General features: G+C 35.8%; 1 protein-coding gene across 4 annotated transcripts in view; it reads left to right on the top strand.

Moving 5' to 3' along the window:
• Nucleotides 1-23113, top strand: part of FAR1 (fatty acyl-CoA reductase 1) — a 74703-nt gene extending 51590 nt beyond the window's left edge. For 2 of the 4 annotated variants that reach the window (XM_090140398.1, XM_031614136.2), the window contains 12 exons: nucleotides 534-570; nucleotides 1545-1739; nucleotides 3632-3807; nucleotides 6448-6627; nucleotides 8320-8497; nucleotides 9487-9531; nucleotides 9650-9768; nucleotides 10310-10377; nucleotides 11782-11953; nucleotides 17852-17981; nucleotides 20082-20209; nucleotides 22040-23113. In XM_090140398.1, the coding sequence (XP_089996524.1) occupies nucleotides 1551-1739; nucleotides 3632-3807; nucleotides 6448-6627; nucleotides 8320-8497; nucleotides 9487-9531; nucleotides 9650-9768; nucleotides 10310-10377; nucleotides 11782-11953; nucleotides 17852-17981; nucleotides 20082-20209; nucleotides 22040-22202 (1548 nt within the window). In that variant the 5' untranslated portion in view covers nucleotides 534-570; nucleotides 1545-1550 and the 3' untranslated portion in view covers nucleotides 22203-23113. Of the gene's footprint in view, nucleotides 1-533; nucleotides 571-1544; nucleotides 1740-3631; nucleotides 3808-6447; nucleotides 6628-8319; nucleotides 8498-9486; nucleotides 9532-9649; nucleotides 9769-10309; nucleotides 10378-11781; nucleotides 11954-12276; nucleotides 12449-17851; nucleotides 17982-20081; nucleotides 20210-22039 lie in introns of all 4 variants that reach the window. The other 2 variants (XM_090140399.1, XM_031614137.2) reach the window with 2 other exon arrangements.
• Nucleotides 23114-24089: the final 976 nt, after the last annotated feature.

The following is a 24089-nucleotide window of genomic DNA, read 5'->3' as shown; positions in this document are numbered from 1 at the left end:
AAGGCATAAAAGATATGAGTAAGTAACAAGAATTCTTAAGAACTACAATAAAATGGCATCTTGGTGACAAAATTGGTACAGTAAAGGGTGCATGAGTGCTCTCAGAGGAAACAGAAGTCTTATCCTGTATGCAGAAACAAGCATGGAGATTTTTTTAGGAGTAAATGGGACGGAGTAGTATGTTCAAATAGCAAGAAAATCAAGAATTAGGCATATGTGAAGTCATAGTAAGTCTGTGATTCTGGAGCTGTGGTTAAGACAGTAGGACTATGTCTTGAATGAGATGGGAAAAAGTGGCTCCAAAGGTTGTCTTACCTTGCTTTCTATGCCTTTATTGTGGGTGTTAAGTCTCTAAGTATGTGGCAAATGTGAAAGGTGGATGTGTGGGGGAACTTATTTACAGTAAGCTGATCTCACCAGCCTGCACAGAACAAATCTTGGATGATGTCCTGTGGCCATTACAAATAGCAGTGCTTAATCTGTTCTAAACTCACTACTGTGCCCCACAGTCCATTTTTTGTTTTTTTTTTTAGGTGCTTCCACAAAAATTGCGGGAGTGCATGTTCCCTGGTAAGTTCCTGCTGTAATATCCTGCTGTTTAGAAACAGCAACAACAAAAAGACTAAAGCACTTCAGAAGTTGCATTCTTATATTCTTGAGTGATAGCTGAAGAAAGGCTTTCATTCTATTCAAGCATTCAGTGTTGCAACTCTTAACATTTTCAGAAGCACTCTCTATGTAGGATGTTTCTTCTAACATCACGGACAGAATGCATACAACACTTTTGTAGTGTTTTGAGTGTAATGGTTGATGTTTCTAGATCTACTGTAGGAGACTACAACTAGACTTCTTCTATATCAACTTGCTATTTATAACAGATTAATACACCACGGTGGAAATATAGTCATATGCTGTAGTCTTTTTCAGTTAAAGGTAAGCCATTTTAGGATTTTTTTTTTAATTTATTGGTACATGGGGCTTGACTTGAAGTTGTCTTAGGCACAGGTTGAGGTTTTTAAGGTCATAGTGCAAAGACAACATTGAAAAAGCATTGTGTTTGTCTTCAAAGGACACATCTGTCCTTTGAAGAAAGACTCAGCCTGACACTGACAAGCAGTGTTGCTGACAGACAGTTCTCCCTGTCTTTTGTCAATGTATTTTAAGTATCTACTTGTGATTGTATTTTAATGATATGACCTTTAGTTTACATGAAACAACCACTTAGTCATGAAAGGCCGTGCACGTAGAGAGACTAAAAAGTGAGCTGTTTTCTTAAATGGAGTGAGTGTTCAATTCCTCGAAGAAGAAACTGTGATGGGGCAGTTTTGTGATAAGATCTGGAATGACTGTAGTGACTCTGTGCAACTCTATGGAATGTGGTGGGGAGGAAAGAACAAGTTTTTAAGTACTGATTACTAGCGCCAATATCTGGCAAGCCTTTTTTTCATGTATGAGGTTGAATATTTGCTTCTGTGCAGTTTGTATCTTATATAAATTTGAACTTCTGGAAGTCCCACAACATATATTTCTTTTTTTATTTTAAGGTCATAATGGTTTCCATACCTGAATATTATGAAGGAAAAAATGTTCTTCTGACTGGAGCTACGGGCTTCATGGGAAAAGTGCTTCTGGAAAAACTGCTCAGATCTTGTCCTAAAGTAAAAGCAGTGTATGTATTGGTAAGACCCAAAGCAGGGCAGACACCAGAAGCACGAATAGAGGAAATAACCAGCTGTAAGGTGTGTATCGCTTTCTCACAGCATGCTTTTTTGTCCTTCTGAATCCTGCTCCCATTTTGCTATGAGAACAATTTTGGTTTGCCTAAAGCAAAATACTGTTGTGCTTTTTATTCTAACAAAACTTAAACGCTAAGACCTTATAGTGTTTTTGTAGTCCTTTTTCAAGTACTGAAGTACTTGAAAGCAAGCAAAGCCAATAATGGGAAAATATCCTGTATTTAAATTATGAGTAGGATGTTCAGCAGTATTGGGAAGTCAAATATCTGAGTTAAAACATGTCAAGAGAATGTATAATCACATGCAGGGGGTAGTGTAGCCTGGTAGTATGTAGCTAGAATTAGATTGAGACCCTCCTTCAGATGGTCTCAAGTCATTTTTCTCCTTCTGCCTTGTTTTCTTTTATGTAAGATGGGGTTTAATGCTTGGGGTTTTTTTTCTTCAGAGTGCTGTTGGATCTACTGGTAAGCAAAGAGATATGATCTCAACAGGTTGTTTAAATTGGTTTTTGAAAATAAAACAGATGTTTGCCTCAATAGTTTATTACAGATCTATTAGTTATGTGTATTACTGTAAACCTGCGACAACAAAGTAAAGGCACTGAAATTCTGTGCTATGGAAGCATCAAAATAATTAGCTAAGTGATTTTCTCTGTAGATGTGTGGACTGAGTGAGGGTACTTTCCTCCTGAGAAGAATAGCTACTGTATGAGTGTCCCACCTTTTTTGCTTTCCTAGGCCACACTGGCTGAACAGAAATATTCTTGGGCCACATATAAAATATGTAGTATAGTTAATGCATGTAAGTAACAAAACTTTTTTAAAATGTATTTTTTTATAATAAGGTAAAAAAGACAAAATCACAAAGCTACTGGGGTATTTCACTCTGTGAAACTAGTGCAGCATGTCTGGTTCAGTGGAAATGGTTGTGATCACAGTCTTTAAATGCTACCTTGGCTACTTTGTCTTTCAAAGGTGAAATCTCTTGCTTGGGAAATTGATCCAAGATTTTTTACTACTAAATCCAACTTATATTCTTACTACAGCATTACCACTATTGAATGGCCCGTGTGCAATTAAGTAGGGCCTGTTCTGATAAAAATTTCAGATGCATTTAGCTCCATACCCACAGTACTCTTTTGCTCAGGAGAACTTGCGTGCTAATTATCTGCATATTAAGCTGCATGGTTAGAAGCCAGTTAACCATGAGGAGGGTATATGATGAGCACAGGTGTAGGTGAGAGATGTGGGATTTTTTTTACTAAAGTAGTTGACCACTAGTTTGATAAGAGTTACTTAGATACTCTAACATAATGAGGAGTCTTTAACCCTGTTATTTTCTCTCTTGATTGGCTAGAGAAGCAGGTAATTTTTCTGTATTTTCCTTAATCTGGAAGTTCCCAAAATCTGGCATAAGTCCAGGAATATTTTTCATAAATGTTGGATTTTTTTTTCAAGCTTGACAAAAGTTTTCTGAACCTAAAAATTAAAATAACTTGTGCAGGTTCGTAGTCCTTCTCCCTGCTGAAAGAAGAGAGCAGTACTAAGACTGCTGCCTGAAAAGGCTTTATGTTCTGTTGTCTTGTAGAGACTATTCCTTTTGACATTCTGAGATATCTGATTTCAAGGATGGGGATGAGTATTAGAAAGTTTTTATTTGAAGTCTTACTGCTTTCTGTGTAAAACATGCAGTACTTCTGGTTTTGCTGTTTGGGATAAACTGGGTACTAATGCAACACTGAGTGTGTTCTTGGGAAGTCAGTAGCACATTGTAAGATTGATAACTTATTAAGATGAATATGTAGACAAAAAAGTGTGGCTTTTCAGTTACGAATCATATCTTCATTGGCTATCAGTTTGAATTTTTATTCCTGTGTGTGTTTTTTTTTTTGACAGCTGTTTGACAGGTTGAGAGAGGAGCAGCCAGACTTCAAAGAAAAAATTATAGTGATTACAAGTGAACTTACACAGCCTGAACTGGACCTTAGTAACCCAGTCAAGGAAAAACTTATAGAATGCATTAATATTATATTTCATTGTGCTGCTACAGTCAGATTCAATGAAACACTAAGGTGAGTCTACAATTCTGTACGTTCTAGTGTGATAAGTTGGTATTCAGAGGAAAGGATATCTGCATGGTCTTGCAAATGTTGTGGTCTGACAAATAGGCTGAACGTGTAACTTGTTTTTCCATGTCTGGTCAATTTAATTATTCTACTTCAGGTACTAATCTTTTCCCTAGACCTAGTGGCTAAGGATTAGTTCTTACTTTTCTTTTCTTAAAAAGATGGAGGTACAGTATTTAAATCTGCATTGCCAGAGATTAGAATTACACTACTCAACATGAATTTCACACTGTGTTAAAGTTCTAGACAGACACTGACTATTAGTACATAGAGATGAAACAGATAATTTTCTTTTTTTACTCTGCTGTGGGCTCCCTTATTTAACTAGAAGCCTTTGCCTAATTTTCAAAGCCCTTTTTGAATGGAAGCTGTTGAGAAGCTTGGAGATATGTTGCTTTTCTGAGTCTTCCTTCATGCATTGCTCTGATTTCTGGGAGAGCTGGAGAGATGTAAATAAGCTGTAGCTGTATAGTGTGCACTGTGTTCATTACTCATACTAGAGTTTGTGTGTGAGAGGGAATACAAACAGTTCTAGTACTTGATTTATTTCCTTGAGGAACAAAAGAGCAGATTAAATACCTTCAGAAAGTCGTTCAGTAAGAAGAGTGGAAGTTTGCAGTGGTTGGAATTGGGAGAATTAGAAATCAGTTGAAAACTGCAAGTGGAATAGTTTTCATCTTGTACAGAAAGGAATTCTATTAAGGAAATAATACAATGAAGACTCACAAAAGCAAGAAAATTCTTTTTAAGCAGAGATTAGGATCTTGTGGTAAACAGCTCAAATTTTTATGAAGAGAATGTTAAACAACTCTGTGATGAAGATTTGAGTTAAGTGCTGGCACTACGTCTCTGAAAATGCTGTCCTCAATACTAGAATAGTAGAAGGTAGCCCATCTTTATCACTGCATTGTTGCCTTAGAATGCTAGGGAGCTGCCAACCTGTCAGAGGCCTAAAAGAGTTTGCAGCAGTTTGAAAGTCTGGTGGAATGGGCTTTTGATGCAGTTAAGCCTCTGGCAATTTCCACTTATGGAGGGTGCAGTGCACTGTTTACACAACAGAAAATGAAATTTATTAGGATGGGTTTGGAGCCAGATGTGCCAGAATATTTGTTTTCTTTATATCAAGCCTTCATCAGATCTTTATTAACAGGAGTAAATGATGTAAAGTTGCTTAACACCATAACAGTGGAAGTTACCTCCTTTCTGGTGGTATCACTTCCTGGGTCACTTAATGCTGGGAAGCTCACTGCTTTTTTTTCCAAGGAAACTAACTTGCTGTGACTGTACTTCCTGTTTGAGGTTTCACTTGATAGAATTAAGATGTTTTCAGGAGAATATAGTAGTTTCTCTTTAGTCATTATATAATAAATTAGGCAAGAACTTACATAGCATGTGCTTCTTCCAGTGGGCTTCAAAATAACTTAGCTCAGGGTCAGCAGTAGGAATGAAGCCAAGAAAGTGAAATACTTAGGGCTTATTTTGGAACTCTTCCTAATTTGCCTGAAAACTTCTGTACAGTGATGCATACAGCTATCATAATTAACTCTTTACTTGGACCTCCTTAAAGAGGAAGTGAATACTAAGAACGACGCTGTTTTAAACAGAGTAACTTATTTGGAGGTAATATTTTTGAATGGTGTTTATTGCTTTAGAACAGTTCCCTGACTGCTGCCCCCTAATGTTTCAGTGATAATATGTGATAAAGCAGCCTTAATCTTGTTTTTCCTCCTGCTAAAGTAAACATTTTGTTAATGTAACACTGTGGATAAAGGTTTGGTAAAGCCTGATTTAGCAGTATTCTTGAATCTTAGTTGATTAGTGTGTTGTATACAAGAATGGTAGCTCTCATAGTAAGGTCTGTAGACTGAAGAGAGTATCTGGAATGTATAAAACAATCGCAAAAGTTGATCATTAGGGTGTTTTATGATGTGGTGCAAAATGTGTAAGAGACTAGGCGTATCTCTATGGTGTCCTTAAGGGTACTGTGTTTATGAGAAGCAGTTAAGTTGGAGAGATGGAAGTATGTGGTATGTTATTTCAATCCTTTGTGTGTTCTTTTCTTCCTTTTGTGCTACTGAGTCTTCAACTATCCTACAAGAAAATGCTAGCCAATTCCAAGTTATTAGCCCTCTAAGCCTTCCTCCTGAGTTGTTGACTTAACTTGAGCTAGGAAGTTTAAAGCTGCTGTTAAAATTGACAGCCATCCCATACAGTAGCTAGGTGTTCTATTGTGTCTTTTCCTTTGCATCTTCTGAAACATTTACTGTATTAGGGTTTAGCTTGAGGAATCCAAAAGTATGCTGACTTTGCCTGCCTCACCAATAAGAACAGGGTAGAACTTAGAAAAAGTATCTTGAACATTGAGAGAAATTTCTACGTAGACTGTGTCGTATTGTTATGAGCAGAAGGTTAGAATACTGTACATGCTTTCTCTCTAAGGGGTAAGGGAGTAAGTTAGGAATACTAGAAATACCATATATACCCATCACAAGCTATTTAGGAAAGTATTAGTGGATTGACTAGTTATTTCTTTATGCGTATTTTGTCTCTTGCTATTTACTGATTAATTTTCTTTTTAATCAACAGAGATGCCGTTCAGTTAAATGTGCTTTCCACAAAACAGCTCCTTTCATTGGCACAGCAAATGACGAATCTAGAAGTATTCATGCATGTTTCCACTGCATATGCATATTGCAATCGAAAACACATTGAGGAAATTGTTTATCCGCCTCCTGTTGATCCCAAGAAATTGATGGATTCTCTTGAGTATGTGTTATGCCTTACTAATCTCAGGAATCTTTATGTGCTTTCTAATAGTGAAGTATCAAACAGTTAAGAAACAGAACCTAAGAAACAAATCTATGTTGTCCTGTTAAAGTATGACTGACACTACCCTTTTCTGTAAATGAAACAAGCTGAGGTTTCCTGGTCACTTAAAGCTGAGCTAGGTAATGGAGTAGTATTGTATCTTGTAAGGAAATCTTGTCATTAAAAAAAAAAAAAGTGTTGCATGATATGGAATTGAGTCTGGAACATGGTAGAGATCTCTAGGTGATAAATAATGCATTTATTCTCTAAGCCTCCAGAGTAAGAGGGGTAAGCTGAGCTTCCTGTGAGCTGCCACTGGAAGGATGTTTTTGCACTCTACTGTCTATTAGCCCTGGAGCTTGTGGAATCGTGTGGCTAGGCTGTCAGGAATCCCTCTGTCCCAGCTTGCTTTAGAGATGTATGATCACTTAACACAACATTGGAGGTAATGCCGGGACTTGTAATTGTATCAGCTTTTTAGCTTATTAATGCTGGGAAGCTCACTGTCCCTCTTCCAAAGAGAGGTTTTTGCAAAGGCTCTTCAGTACAGTAGTATATAGTATAATAAATGAGTGAATCAGACAAGAACTTAACTAGTGTATGCTTCTTCCAATGGGCTCCAAAATGTGCAGCCCTTCTCTCTTTTGCTCATGAAGTGACTTGTTTCCATTTCAGTCTGTATACTCTTTTAAAATACAAACAAGACGACATGGTAACTTCTATAATAAATAACAAGGATTTTTTTAAAACAAGCTTTCATATTTAACTAAGCTTATAAATATACTGTTTACAGTATATGTTTGCAGAAGTGTTTTAGAACTAGCCAGATGTTCTGGTTTGGAAAAAACAAGTTTCTGTTCTTAATATTTGCACTCAACTACTTAAGTTTTATGGTTTAATTTAAAGTCAAATGAGTGTGAATAGCAGTCTTACATAAGTTAGTGATAACGTCAATAAACCATCCTAACTACACTGCTGCTGTAGGCTCTCAAATTAAACTTTCTTCCTTAAGCTCTTCTTTCAGAACAATTCTATAAATTCTATAAATATGCAGTTGTCATGAAGAAAAATGAGTAGGAGACAGACTTTATTAAACTTGATATTTTTCTGTTGTCTTTCAAAAATTAACCTTTAGTTTAAATAAGCAAAAATCCTGGCTCTTGTATTTTCTCAAATTATATTTTGGAAGCTATAGAATTTTTTTTAAAGCCGAACCCTCTATAATCTGCCAGCAAATCCTGATGAACAAATACTTATGGAAATGTTTTACAATTTCTAAGATTAATGTGAAAGTATGCAACTTGCAGAATTCAGTGGGAGCTGGCTTTAGGTTCAGAGACTCAAGCTGAGATTTAAAGTATACAGACTTAGCGTTACCTAGTGGGGTTATTGCAGATGCAGGAAATATGGTACTGAGTTGTTAATTATTACCCCCGTTTCTTTGCAGAATTTCTTATTTGTGTGTGCTTATGCAGCTTCTTGGGGAGTGCTTACACTTTGTTTTTCCTGGTAATCTTTTGAAGAAAAGATGGAATTTTAGTTTTACTTTCAGAAGTATTTTTTATTTATTTAGATTTCCTTTTTTCCCCTCGCTTTCTCCAGCAAAGCAGCGTATGTTTATTTACACTTTCTTTTATGTTGTTTCTTTAGGTGGATGGATGATAGCCTAGTAAATGATATTACTCCTAAACTTATAGGTGACAGGCCTAACACCTACACATATACAAAAGCCTTAGCTGAATATGTAGTACAGCAAGAAGGTGCGAGACTAAACACTGCCATTATAAGGCCATCTATTGTTGGTGCTAGCTGGAAGGAGCCTTTTCCTGTAAGTTATTGAGTTTTCATCTGTCTGTCTTCCTTGTAAACTGTAGTATGTTCTGACAGCTTATGTGTGTAGTGAACTTTGTAGAGGAAAAACTTTTAGACTTCAGAGCTGTGGCTTGTATCATAGTTGTTAACCAGAAGTGAATCAAAAGACATTGAATAGGATACTTGCATGTATTGGATGTATAGGAACAGAAATTACTTCTGAATGTGGAACAACATACTTATGTCACAATGGAAGATACGATTTCACATGTAAAAATCCTTTTCAACCATTTTCGTTCTTCAGGGTGCTTTAACATGTCAATAGCTATGAAGTGTCACTAAGGAAAATGGGGTGTGTGGAACATAAGACAGGTGGGGTCAAAACACTTAACCAAGCTTTGTAATGGCAGGGAATAACATGCATTGTATGTGCTCTATGCTATATACTGATGTACAGTATTTATGCTATATGCTTCCTTGTGTATGGGAGATAGTGCTGGAATAGCTTCAGTTTGACACTAAATATTTCTTAACTACTCAAGAATACGTATAATTGACACCACAAGTCTGGAGTATGTATGTGTCAGAACAATAACTACATAATGTCTAAATATTGGCTTTAAAGTTAAGTGAAAAATCTTTTCTACTTGGGGGAAAAAAAAAAACAACCCACACCAAAACCCTCACAAGAGTTTGTTGGCAACTATTGGACTGAATTGATGGAAGTTGTCTAAATATAAATATGAAAATATAAATATTTTGAACATAAATGTATTGTGCATTTTATTAACTGTAAGAAATAAGTAAATCAGTAATTCACTTAAAAGACCAGTGAAACTGCAGAGACTGTCTATATTATAATGTTATGTTACCTGATTTTACTTTGGGTGAGCTTCATTTAGGTGTATGGAAACTAATATCTCTCTTGAGTTAACTTGACAAATTTTCACTTAAAATAGTTGACTTTGCTAACTCAAACCTTTTCCTCCCAACTGTTTATGATAGGGATGGATTGATAACTTCAATGGACCTAGTGGTCTCTTCATTGCTGTAAGTAATTTCTTAATATTAAATTACTTTAAAAACATTTAATATTAATAATTCTTCCATTTGGAAGCTTCATGTGTTTTACTGGTGCATCTTCTGTCTTTTATTTTGTTTTTTTAAGGCAGGAAAAGGAATTCTTCGAACAATGAGAGCTTCCAATGGTGCAGTAGCAGATCTTGTTCCAGTAGATGTTGTTGTCAACATGACACTGGCTGCAGCTTGGTATTCTGGAGTTAATAGGTACACCAAGTGACAGTAGAGATTGCTAAGTGTTTTGAAGTGATGGTACTAATCATTTTGATGCTTAATCAGTGTTCTGCTGTTCCCACAGGATAAAGGGCTTTAAGATTCTAACAGCATTAGTCCATCAGTGTATAACTTAAGGCAATGGTTAGCACTTCATAATGAAGGGGAAGAGAACACCTATGATAATACTGTATAAGCTATTCTTAAGTAATTCTTCCTGAGCCTTGTTGTGACCATTGTAATTTACAGTAATTAGAAAAAGCCTGGAGAAAATTGTTCACGCACAGTATGTGTGTGTATATATACATGCATATATATATATATGCATTAGTTAAAGACTGATTTAAATACTGGAAGAATATAGGAAGCAAAAAAACTAATATGAGGCTGACAATTTGTTTTATGTTATTTATGTTACTGAGAGCAAAGTTAACTTCAGGTATGATTTTTGGTGTTATGGTGGTTTTTTTCCTCCTCTCCCATCTGCCTTTTTAAAAACTTATTTGTTCTCTAACTTGTTTTTTTTACCTTCCAGACCAAGAAATATCATGGTATATAACTGTACAACAGGTGGCACCAACCCTTTCCACTGGAGTGAAGTCGGTATGCCATGTTTTTTTAATAAGCTTTAATAGAAAAGTAAGATCAAGTTGGGGAGGGGAATCAGTAGGTCATGTTGCCTTTTTGTTGTTGAAACTAGTATAACAGCCATACCTCTCAATTTTGCAGTGCATTGTGCTTTCATTCTCTTCTGTATTTTGCATGTTTTTTAAAATATCTTTAATTATGTGTGCTTGATGCTGCCGCAGCCTTATCTGTGGAGTGTGGGTAGTACACAAAAAAAGAGCACTGCTGAGAGGAGAAGCAGTGATTGTGGATTTAATGCCAACCTCACTGTAAATACATGGGTAAATAGTTCAAAATTAAAAGTACTTTGTGCAGCTGTGTAATTGAGAGGTATGATAATAGTTTTGCACTTGAAGCTTCTTGTTTCTAGCTTCAGTTATTTTTTTTATGGCTATTTTAATCATCAGACGGTTATATGAGACTACTTATGCAGAGGGAAAAGACATCTTTAAGAAAACATGGGCACCTATTTTCAACTCTTAGATGTTCTGACTAAAATGTAACCCATGTGCCAAGAACTCTGTAGTGGTTCTTATAATAAACACCGTGCCAGCAGGTTTACCTTGCTAAACGTTTGTTAGCTCTCCGGTTTTTTAGAAATAGAGTTCCTAAGGTTAGCTTATTTTTTCTCTGTATCTTAATTACTTATCCATATTATTTCTCTTGACTATTTTCTTCATGCTTTTACTTACTTTTGCCCATTTTATTTATCTATATTTATAAACCTTATTGCTTCACCCCAACTTGGAAAATTGCTGACTTCATCTATATCCTAATTTTAATGGAGTGTTACACTCGATAAGTAACAGTGTAAAATTACAGGAGATGATTGCAAAGATCAAGTGAATTTCAAGATAATTATTAAAGATGTGCATGTCCACCATGCACAGAATTTTCAGGTGTCAAATTTCAGTTTCTCAAAGTCCAGTCCTAACAGCATTTCATAAAAGTGATTGAATATGCCAACTTGTAGGAAGTGTAACTTGAAATGTGCTTGAGATGTTTGCCTAGTCCCCAGTCTATTTTTAAAAGTATTTTTATACAAGTCTAGAATAGGCTTTATGAAATACAGAGGAATATAATATTAACTGAATTCTTGAAATCAACTTATTCTGTAGGGAAGAGGAACAGAAAGAGAGAAGCTATAGTAAAATACTACTGAAGATAAAAGCATAAAAGACCTCTTGATATAACGTGAACCAGTTTAACAGTATCTCAAGTTAAAAGCTTAACTGTTTTAGTTTTTGTGATTTGTAGAAGAGCTAGGGTGGTTATTTGAATGGCATACTAAAGTAGGTATTGTACATTGTAATATACTTTGAAAACCATTGAATTTTACATGGTTACTATCAAAGCTGTTACGCAACTTTTCTTTCTCAGAATACCATGTAATTTCTACTTTCAAGAGGAATCCTCTCGAACAGGCCTTCAGACGGCCCAATGTAAATCTAACTTCCAATCACCTTTTATATCATTACTGGATTGCTGTAAGCCATAAGGCCCCAGCATTCCTGTATGATATCTACCTCAGGATTACTGGAAGAAGTCCAAGGTAATGATGACTAGCTCTGTCTTATCTGTTCCTCTGACTTTTAAACAAAGCTATGCTTGCAGTATGATGATGTATATTCATTTTCTTCTCCTGAATGCTTTGTGACTAAAACTCAGCTTTTTTTTTTTTATCCCTCTGTCTCTGAGAATAGGTCATTGAATTTGAAGTGAGTTTTAAACTTTCTAGCAAAAATGAGGATGTTTTGTTGAATATTTTGTTTGGGGGGGTTGAGTAGTCAAGGTAAAAAGAATATAAAATACAGCAAATGTTTGTTCATAAACAATAAGTATTAAAAATATGTTGATCCTTATTTTTTCCTACAGCATACCACCTATATTTGAATTACAAGACAAATCCATTAGATGGTGCAATAAGGCACCCTAGCATTGTTCTTTGTTCCAATCCCCTTTTACATCAATATCGGACTGCAGTTCGCCATATACTGCCTGCATTTTCGTATGATGTGTTGCTCAAATTGACAGGTCATAAGCCATGGTAAGAAGGACAGGGCTAGAAGTGTCTTGTTGGTAAGGTGGTGGAGGCTTGTGAAGAGGATTTGGCATGGGTTCTGTCTAGATTTACTAACTATGAGCAATAACAATCCATTGACTGCATTTCCACTGTGCGGAGTGGTTGGCATTGAGATTGTTGTTGCTGTTATAAACTGAAAATGGAAAGGAGATCACTAATAACTGCAAGTTATTCCTGTATATGATACAGACTGATCTGGTATGCTTTGTATCATCTCAACATTCCATTCAGTTTATAGTAACTACTAGCTGGCTAACTTCTGCAGTGGTGAAAATAGCGTAATTCTGCTGAATAGGCCAACCTAGATTACATAGAAGGAATATATGACATCACTGCAATTTGTTTCAGATTTGCCAAGCCGTTTGATCTTAACTCATTGTATATATTATGTTTTCAAAAGTATTCGTCTTCAGACTCTAAAATCTCCACTGTGGTGACAGTGTATTAAGACAAGTGAGTATTCTTTCATTGTCTGTAGTCTAGGTCTGTCTTAGGAGGGGAAAAAAATCATATAACAGGTTTGGCATTGGATCAATAAAAGGAAGCCATGTAAGTGGTTTGTAAGAGAAAACTTCTAAACTGATATGGATTCTTTTGTTCCAAGCCTACTCAGTGGTGTAATACAGCAGCAATAGTGATGGGAAGCTGTGCCTGTATAGTAAGCTCCCTGTGTCGAAAAAGATATTTAAACTCTACAGATCAAATGAAGGCTTTCAGCGTGAGTTTTCAGCTGTTTTGATTCTTCAATAATATCAATATTTTTGAGTAATTTGTAGAGATTCCCCAAAAGATATGAAGATTTCATCACTTGCTAAAAATAACTGCTATAAAAACCAACCTGCTGTCATACGAACAGGGAATAATACTGCTAGAGTGTTGTCAGCGTTTTAACCAGTGGGATAATAACTCAGATCCAAGGCAATAAATATTAACACATTGTTTAGATCACTTTTACAGTTGTAATGTTGGAAATATTGAATCTTGGTTTTGTTCCTTCTGGAGTTTTTATTTGGACACCAAACACACATTTTAGAACCTTAATCAGTACTAGTATAGTTGGTGATGTTAAAAGTTTATCTTCCTGCCTGTGAAATATTAGTGAGTTCTAGTAGTTGGTTTATATAGTTGTAGGTGGGCAGGCTTCCTATCATGCACAAGATTTCCAATTTGTTGAAAAAAAAAAAAAAAGTTCAACTAAATTAAAAAAAAAAAAAGGCTGTAATCTTTAATTTAGTTGCTTGGAGAAAAAACTTTTAAGTTTGATACCCACTACATTTAAAGGAATATACGTTTAGTGTTTCATTTTTTGTTTTTAAATTTTTTTTTTAAATGAGAACCTCTTTTAGGATCAGCGTAAGGAAACTTATTTAGATGCAAAGGAGATGTGTGGTTTTAAGTCCTAATGGGCTTCTTGAGTTATTGAATAACAGACAAAATGGAGCCAGATCTCTATTCTTGTCCAGCTTTTTTTCTAATTTCTTGCCTGTAAGTATGTTGAAACCAGTTTTAACTGGCACATTGGAGAGAACACTGGTAAAGGAGTGTATTTCTGCTGCTGTGCTCATTGTGTCTTGTTGACCTTTGATTTTAATTACCAGGTGACATGCACTAGGAAACCTCTTAAGCCTTGGAAACACAATTGGAGATTGCTGAATTTGTTATAATGCTTTTGAAGAAGTAATACTACTTATAATGCAAAGTGAGGAAGGACTAGTTTAATCTCAAGTGCAACCTTTATGCACCATGATTTAGCACGAATGATTTGACTGGTGTAGTAAAAAGATGATAAAATTGGCACAAGCAAATCTGAATAACTAACTTGACTTCACGTGGTCCATAGCCTACCCTCTCTCTGTCTGTATACACCTCTGAGATGCTTACTGCATATAATGTAGAAAAAAAACTAAATAATGAAGTTAACACATAGGTTGAACTGCACTACTGCCATACTGTCAGGATATTTGACTGTCTCTGAATAAGAGGCAGTTAGCAGGTAGAACTAGATCAGACCTATGACCACTTGCAACTAACAGATTATGCTAATAATAATTAAAAATTCCAAAAATAACCAAGAGACAGAAGGATTGTTTTGAGTTTTTTTTTTGAAGACTTGGCTTTTTGAAGTCTTTCTGTAATAGGAAATTCATCTTGTATGCAGTACTTGTAGAACCAGCTAAAGTTTTTAGTGAGAAAGGAGATTTTTTTAAATTGCTTTTGCTTCCAGTTAAACATTCTTGTATTTAACAGTTCTGTATTAATAACAGTTGAGGAAAATAAAGAAAAAAAATGCATGTAATGTACCTTCTAAATTTTGTAGGTGTTAAAACTACAATAAGGATTGAATGGCATAGTGAGGATTTAATCTTTTAGACTACTGAAGACTTCCTTTAGTACTGTGCAGTTATATAACTAGTGGTAATAGTCTTCACTGTCCAAGTTCCATAGTATAGTCAGTAGTTTGCTATGTGTACTTAGTTGCATAGCACAGCTTGTTTGTTGTCTAATAAACTTCAATATAAGGTGTAGTTGATGCTTCTAATTTTGTAACATTGCATAGCACTTATCACAGCAGAACCTTATTATAAAAAGCTCAGTATGTTTGAAATATTTAAGCACTTGAAAACAGACACTCAAAGATCCTTCCAATTAGTCTGGAAGAATACAGCAATATTAAAGCTGTAATTGAGGGATTTTTCCAGCAGTTCATTTTCTATTACTACTTAGAAGGCTGAAGAGAAAGTGGAGCTGATGAATGTGGGGAGGTGTAAAGAGAATTTTAATTAATGCTTACTAAGCTTAACATAAACCACCCTTGACGTAGTCAGTGCTTCTTGGGAAGACTTTGAAGAAAAATTGTGCACTTTCAGGAATGAGAGCTGCTAGAAACATAAAAATTCCAGTAAGTCTTAAACTTCAGAACTTAAAGATAAATGAAAACTTGTTTCATTTGACAAATGGGAAAGCTTGCTTAGTGTAGCTTAGAGAAACCTTAATTTTTTTCATCTCTAATACCTTATACTGAGCTTTGATCCTTCAATAGATGTACGTGCTATCAATATTCAATCTGTATCTGAGTTCAGAACTTTTTAGACTTGAGTCAGTAGGCTGTATTTAAGACTTGTTCAAAATGCAGTTGAAGCCTTAAGCCAGGCTACTACTTATTTTCTGGTGTAGAAACATGCCTCCTGGAATTGTAAATGCTTGATTTGCATAAGTGTTACTTCCATCTTTTAATTCTTATCATGTGGTTTCTAAACCAGTTGTATTTTATATGTATCTTGTTCAAAGGACATTAAAGACTGGGTGGAGGCAAAACTCTAGCTAGTATAGTGAATGCCTTCTGTGTTGCTATACTGACTTGCTGACTGCACTTAGTATTCAGTTCCATGTTATCGGCAGGTCTGGTTTTTCTGTCTTCAGTTTGTAAAGAAGGTGTGATACAGTGTTTGTTGCACTGACTGGTTATATTTTTGATATCAAAGAATTGTAGCTAATTGCTATCTGTGGAATAACCTATGAACTGTATTTTTGAAACCTCAGGCTGAAAGTTCCATTAAATATTTTACATATTCTTCTTTCAGTTATCTGTATATTACTATTTGCAGGAGAAATATGGTGCTGTTCAAGTTTTTTAAAATACCTTTAAAAGGCCTAGTCTGTTACAACTATTCAGGCATCCGCTAAATTACACGTGTTACTGACATGTTTGAATGTAAGAGGTTCCTTTTTTTTTTTTTTAAGTAGTTTCTTGTTGATTTAGTATGAGTTAAGCTGTTGCTGAGGAGGCTGGTCTTCTGCCATCCCTTAGCTGCATGCTCCTGCCATTTCCCTCTTGTGAGATCTAGCAATTCAGAGAACATAGAGGCATTTATTTTGGCTGATGTAACAAGAAACTAACCGTACAAAGAAAAGTTTTCCACTGATGACATGAATCATCAGCTGATTCTCTGGTCAGTCACTAAATTCAATGTGAGAGAGAGAGAGCAAGTCTGCAGATGAGGTAAAAGAATCTTCTTTGCCTACCTGAGCTGTATGTATTTTTATTTTTTTTTTAATTAGCTTTGCTATGCATTATAACATACACATAAGCAAATAGAATAACATTCTATGTCTTAGAAAAAGAGATAAAAACAATGTTTGGCCCGCACCAAACTTCAAATTTATCTACTCAAATTTTCAGTTACACTATTTTGCAGGAACACAAATTATATTGGAAAAGTGTTTATGCTTTTCGTACATCATATGCTGTGCTTTTTCAGTCATCTCCATCATTTTCATTAGTCCATTTCATTAAAATAAAAAAGAAGCAGTATTAATATTCACTTAGAAGTGAGATACTAACTGTTAGTGTTAGCCATGCAATGCAAAATATGGTGGTCAGATTACTTTCTGAGAATATGCTGTATCTATCCTATAAGTATGAATGCACTTAGGCAACTTTCAGAGAGAAAGAGGTGACTTTTATTGCTGCTGTGAATTCTTTTGAACAAAGCTTAGCTTCAGAAAGCCATTTCCTGTTATTGCTGGGTTGTTCTGCTTTCTTAGCTTTTTCCATACACCACTTTTATATCTGCTTAAAATGACCAGTGTATCCTGCTATAAGGAAGCAGTTCTGTCAGATGGAAATACCTCAAGTCCCCAAAGTAAAAATGTAATAGCATTTGGATATGTGAGTACTAACTACTTACCAAAATTAAGTGACCATCTCTAGCACTGTACACTTGCAAAGTTCCTGCATTTACAGCAGGAAAATTCTTTCACATGAGACTAAATAGCTCACTTTTTGGGTTTACTTCATATACTCTGATTAAAGGGAAACTTGCACAAATTGATCCTTATAACGTCGTTTCTCTGTACTCTGAGTTATATTCTTGCAGAATTGTAGTCTGCATAATAAAGCATAATGGAGGGTATTTCTGCATATTTTGAAGTAACCTGGAACTGACTGCCTAAGTAGCATGATCTGCTGTGGTCTGTCCCTTTGCTGTGGAAGCTGTAGGGGTTAAGGGGAAAAGCTGAATTTCTGATTATTCTAATCATTGATCTTGTATTGACCATAATAAATCAGTTTTGTTGAAGACTTGCATAGAGTGCCAGAGGACTAGGGAAGCTTTCTCCCTTGTTATGTGGCATGTGCTCTGCACTGTGCAACTTGGTTTTAAATACTTTCATCAAGTTAATTGTTAATTTATGCTGAAGTGAAAAGCATTAAATGTTATGTTTTTTTTAGATACTTCAATATAATAAGACTTTAATGTAGGGGAATGGAGTTAGAGGGTAATGAAACTTACTATCTTCTGGTTTGTTGTTCTTGTTTGAACTCATGTTTATTGCTGTAACCTGTACATTCCATTCCTTGGACTGTAGGATGATGAAAACAATAACACGTCTGCATAAGGCAATGGTATTCTTAGAATACTTTACAAGCAATTCTTGGATCTGGAATACTGAAAATATGACTATGCTAATGAATCAACTAAGCCCTGAAGACAAAAAGGCAAGTAGCTGTGTGATGTGAATGGGGAAACTGAAACTGAAATGCAAATGTACTGGTTTAAGATGAAATAAATTGGAAATACCTCTTACTGTAATGCAGAATGGAACATGGTACTAAATCGATTCTGGAGATTCCTGCCACATCTTTTTGGATGTACTAGGTTGTCTATACGTTTGTCTTATAAGCTGAATCAATGATGTCATGAGAGATTACAAAGGGCAGGACCTGTGGCAGAAGGCAAGATTTTTAGGGGGGCTTGATCTTGTGGTCAGGTCTCACTCTATATATCAACCAAGTGACTGAGCTGTTAGGCTTGAATACACCATGAATAAAACAAGGCTTTGTTTCATTAGCTCTATCTGTTTTCTGAGGAATAGGAGGTAGGTTTTATTGAACTTCTTTGTTTTGTGGGTTTCAAATGAGTAACAGCTTCTGCGTACATCTTTCATAACTCAGCAAGACAGCTGTGTATTTAAATCCTTTCACTTGCTGTGTGACTGAAATTGCTTCATGCAGGGGGGTAAATGTACCAGCAGAAGGGATGCAGAAAAGGTGGTTAAGGTAGAAGAAAAACTGTTGTTGAGCAGAGGGTCTGAGTAAGTGTGAATGAAATTTCTTGTAAGAGCTGTCTTACTGTTCCTGCTGTCTAGCCCTTCTCCTCTTCTGGATTTTAAAGGTTAGTTTTGTCAAGGTAGAGTTTTTATGCTTAGTAACAGCATACATAGTTCTGCTGGATCTCTAACTATGCTTTTATAGCATAAGCTGTAGTTGATTTCTGACTTGGCCTGTTTGGTGTAATGTTGCCATGTGTCACACTTTTTAAATTATAATCAATATAGTATTGACAGTAGTTATGCATTAGATTTCTCAGCTCTTCTCGCTGTTTGAAATCTTTCTGATCTTTCAGTGCATTAAAGAAATTCACTATAGTGAGTGCATATAGCATGAGCTTATGAACTGGAAGGGATTTGTCAGGGAAGGCAGTAGAACTTTCAGAAGCTATAAGCAAGCAGTCATGTTAGTTTACAATTTCACAAAACAGGCCTACTAGACAGGTTCTTATGGAGCAGTGTTTTGAGTATTTTGGTTCAGAATCCGTGAGTTTATTGTCTTTACTAGAAATTACCTGGCTATTGTGGAATCTTTTGAGGTGAGGACATAAATACCAGTGAGAAGCTTGAGTTGTGAATGTTCCACAGTAACTTCTGAAGATGATATTCACGTGGTTCTTTGTAAAACACAGCTGTACAACTTTAAGAACAGTTAAAAACTGTGTTTATCAGTGAACAGACATGAAACAGAGTTCTTATTCTACAGCATAGAAGAATTATTTCCTGGCTGAAAAAGAAACATCATAATAGAAAATAGTTACAGAGTGGGATTCTATATGGACAGATGGAATAGCAGTGCACCTTGAAGCTGAGGGAAGAATATTACTGATGTGATTGAAGTTCAAGAGATTGTATGGGAAGCTGGTAGTTGAGTTGCAAGCAGGATCTAACTCTAGATCATTCTTACAGTTAAGGAGAAGATGATTTGAATTTATTAGCAAGGAAGTTAACTGATCATAGAATCATAGAATGGCTTGGGTTGGAAGGAACCTCAAGGATCAAGTGCCAACCCCCTTGCCACATGCAGGGCCTCCAACCTCTGCATTTATTACTAGACCAGGCTGCCCAGGACCCCATCCAACCTGGCCTTGAACGCCTCCAGAGACATAGCATCCTCTTCCTCTCTGGGCAGCCTTTTCCAGCACCTCACCACTGTCATAGAAAATAACTTCCCCCTGATACCCAACCTAAATCTTTTTTCGCTCAACCTAAAACCATTTCCCCTTGTCTTGCTTTTGTCTACTCTTGTAAAGAGTTGACTCCCCTTCTGTTTCTAGACTTTCTTTAGGTACTGGATGGCTGTAATGAGTTCATCCAGCAGCCTTCTCTTCTCCAGGCTGAGCAAGCTCAGCTCCCTCAGCCTGTCTTCGTAGAGGAAGTGCTCCAGCCCTCTGATCATCTTTGCTTGTTCTTTGAATTTTTATCAAAAATGGCATTGTTTTTTTTTTTTTCCAAGGCAATTAACAGTGAAAGCTTTTGTTTTATGCAGACTTTCAATTTTGATGTTCGACAACTACATTGGGCAGAATACATGGAAAACTACTGCATGGGAACAAAGAAATATGTGTTGAATGAAGAAATGTCTGGGCTCCCTGCTGCTAGGAAACACTTAAATAAGTAAGTATTCATTTTTATGTTTTATTCTGTTTTCCTGTGTTACTTCTGTCCATGTCAAGTTTTGTTTTTCAGTTTCACGACTTAGCTGTTGTAGCTTCTGCATAGGTCTGCCAGGTTAGTTCTGTTCTAGTTTAGTTGTCTGAAGTAGTCTATACTTTTCTTCCTTCATTTGTTGCTCTTGTATTGTTCTCACTACTAGTAATTTCAGTATGTCTGGGATTATGGCTATTGTTCCAATTGCTAGTGTATACTGTTAATCTAGACTTCTGATTTTTAATAAGGGTCCATTTTGGAAGGCTTAAAAAAGGTAGACAGTTAAACAAGATCAGAATGGCTTGTGCAATCACAAAGGTTTAATACAACAATCATGGAAGCAGACAAATATGGAAACGTTCTCTGGAAGTGGACAAAAAAGCATGTATGGACTCCACTCCAGGACAGGAAGCTTTGGTGTTCCTTCAAGATGGCTTCTTTTAGCCCCTTACCTGTGTGTTAACTCCTCCACTTAGAGTACATTGTTACTATTCAGATGTTTATTGGCATAGACACACTTTTTTTTGTAGATGGTCTTCTGAAGAAATTGACATGAATGATTTAAATGCTGAGAATTTTGGCCAAACTTGCCTCTCTTATCCTAAGAGATGGCTGTAAAGGCCACATGTGGCATAGCAGTGTCTTAATCTGGTTTTGATAAATAGTCATTTTAGTTCATGTATGTTATAAGTGTGAATGTCACGCTTGCAGGCAGCTTATGGGAATTTTGGACTTAAATGCCATTCAGAAATGTGCTGGAGTTATTCTTTGTACAAAGGCTTATACCAGCATAACATGAGAAAATAGTCTTGGAATGCCATCTGATCATCTCGGTTCTGTTTATAAAAGGATTATGTTGCATGAGGGTTAGACTCTAGCATATCTTTAATCCAAGGTATTGTATTTGTCTCTTTTGTTACCATTTAGCACTAAACTCTAGCTAATCTATTTTCAATACTGACAAGATATGGCAACCTAAGGAAACTGACTTCTCTAGGAAACTGAGCAGAATACTTCCTTAAATATAGAAATGGTCTTTTTTTAATTTGTGTAATATGGAAAACAGACTATTTCTCCAATTAAGCTATGTAGAGTAAGGCCTGGGCATAATAAGATCTAGTATGCCTGTACAGCTATGTAAGTGAGTATTTTCTTAGGGTTGCCTTAAGAATACAAACTGTCATGGTCTACTGAATCAAAGAGGCCACTCCTTTTTCTAAGAAATTTGTGCAAATTTTGGTTTATTATGGAGCTTCTATATTTACACGTGAGACCATAGCAAAAATTCCCAATTGCCCTAATATGCAGTATGCCCTAAATATTATGTTTCCCTAATTTTTAAATGCCCTTACCTGAGAAGGAAGAGTCTGACATTGCAGTGGGCATTATGGACTGTATTTCATGAGAAACTTTCTCATGTTTCTATTTACTCAGTTTTTAACACACAGAGGAGTGAAGATGATAGTGTAAAATACCATGATTCTGAATTTATAGCAGCCACTTTTATGTAAGTTAGTATGTGTGACCTTGACTCTAGGAGGTTTTATTCATCAACTATGAAGCAGATGTATATTTACTTAACTACAGGACTGACCTTTAATTTTCATGTGTTTCTCTTTGAACTGTAAGCTGTGAAAAAGTCTGCTTGGTCCTCAACTTACTAGCTTACTTCAGACACTAACTTAATATTACTGTAATAGTGTATCTTGAGATGAGTAGATTAATCAAATTGTTTGGGTTTTCTTCCCTGTAGGCTGCTCTATCTTGGCTTTCACATTTTTTTTTTTTTTTCCTTAGGTTAAGGAATATACGCTATGGATTCAATACAATTCTTGTGATCCTGATTTGGCGCATCTTTATTGCAAGATCACAGATGGCAAGAAATATCTGGTACTTTGTGGTTAGTTTGTGCTACAAGTTCCTCTCCTACTTCAGAGCCTCCAGTACTATGAGATACTGAAGAACAAGAATTTAGCATTAGTGCATCTATGCATATAGCGGTCTGTCTACACAAAGTCTGTTACATGTAATCATCTCACATTTTGTAAAAGCATAATTTTATTTTAAATTGGAGTGCAAAATACATAGTATGGTATATGTAAAGTTAGTTATATATCTTCCTGAAAACAGAGAAAATAAAATGTTCAAGTGCCAGGCTAAATTGACTTTAGGCAAGTATTTAACTTTTTAACCTGAGCAGAACATTTTAGACCACTGACCAACATAACTGTGCAGTTTGGGACATTTTTGATTGAAATCTGCCTTAACATAATTTTATTTTTATTCCACATTGAGAAAGGTGAATATTGATATAAGATTTGCTAGTTATTGTAGACCTATTTATTTGAAATCCTGCTAAATTGCAAAGGGTTTTACAGTTGCCGCAGTGTATAAATGCTGGTGGATCTCCTGGAAAAACTGTTTTTGCCACTTCTTGTCTTCTCAAAGTAAGATTGTAATAAGGACTACTTGTCTTTAAGAGAAAGCCCCCTCACTTTGTTACAGAAAGGCCTTTTGTGTGATCTGGTTTTAGGTGCGATTCAGTTTCGTGCTCAAAATTGACCCCATCCTACTTGAGTTTATGTCAGCGTGACCAATTTGCTTTTCTGAAAGTAGAATTGATCTTATCATTGAATGGATAAAAGGAGTATAGCCCTGAGGGGGGAAAAAGTGATCATTGACCGTCCCTTTTTTTTTCTGTTGGTAACACAGAGCCAGCACTTGATTGTTACAGTTTTGACTCAAAACCGTAAATGTATTTGAAAGGAGTTTATTATGCTTGATAGTTATTCATAGTACTGGTAACTGTAGTTGGACAAACTGTAGGGCTTTGTTGAGATATACCTGTTCGTAAATTTTTGCATGGTGTTAGCAGATGGTTCATGAATGAATAATTCTTGAAATCTGTAAGCTATGAAAAGTTCCATGCGTGCGTAACACCATTGCCTAAGCACACTTTCTCATTTCTGCCCCAATAAAACCTTTGTTTTGCTGGGCAAGCAGAGCAAGATGCATCGTGTTTCAGAATGGAAATATCTTAACAATTCTTCTGTGATTTAGTTTAAATTATTAGGTTTAAATATGAAGTGTTTTTCTGCATTTAATTCATTCTGGTAGGTAAAACTCATCAAAATAGCAAGTTGTAAGAAAAGACTGAATTCCTGTTTAAGGCAATAAGTAAAGATCCCTTGAAATTTTGGTTACATAGAACTCTACTTAAGAACACTGTAGTTTTCCTCTTATTGATGCACTGACCAGCACCCTTGCCCAGTGTTTTTCATTAAAATCAGATTATACTGTATGTTAATATGTTCTAGAATTTGCTTGAAAAAACAAATAATGACTTAATTACACAAGAGCTAAATTATACTCGCCCTTGGTAGTTGTCCTATTTGAATTAAGTATGTAAAGAACTTATTTTGCTATTCTCATGGAAACTCCTTGCTTGAAGGAGAACACCTTTCATGCAGGTGTATATCTCATTTTGAAAAGACAATGGCTTCCTTGTTGAAGCTAAGTATTCTGTAGTAAGTAGTTAAGCTGTAATTCCTTTTTAAAATGTTGTGTGTGTGTATATATACACGCATATATATACATACACACACATGTACACACATACATATAGCTCGTGATGAAAAGCCTAAATGGTCTAGGACCACACCTTGTGTGAGAGACCTCTGACTGTGGCTGAAAATAAATTATGGCTTCTGTGACTGAAGATGTTACACTTTAACAAATGCATTAGGTGTATTACATTTTTAGTTACCTCTCCAAGTATCTTACTAGACCTGAAAGTATGCTTAAGCGTTCCTGCACTGTAGACTTTTTTCAGAGGTGCCTACAATCC

This window comes from Phasianus colchicus, chromosome 5 (genome assembly GCF_987193195.1).
Source record: "Phasianus colchicus chromosome 5, bPhaCol1.hap1.1, whole genome shotgun sequence".
In the NCBI taxonomy this organism is placed as follows: domain Eukaryota; kingdom Metazoa; phylum Chordata; class Aves; order Galliformes; family Phasianidae; genus Phasianus; species Phasianus colchicus.
Note: the sequence above shows the minus strand (reverse complement) of the source record. Positions and strands in the feature narration are given on the sequence as shown.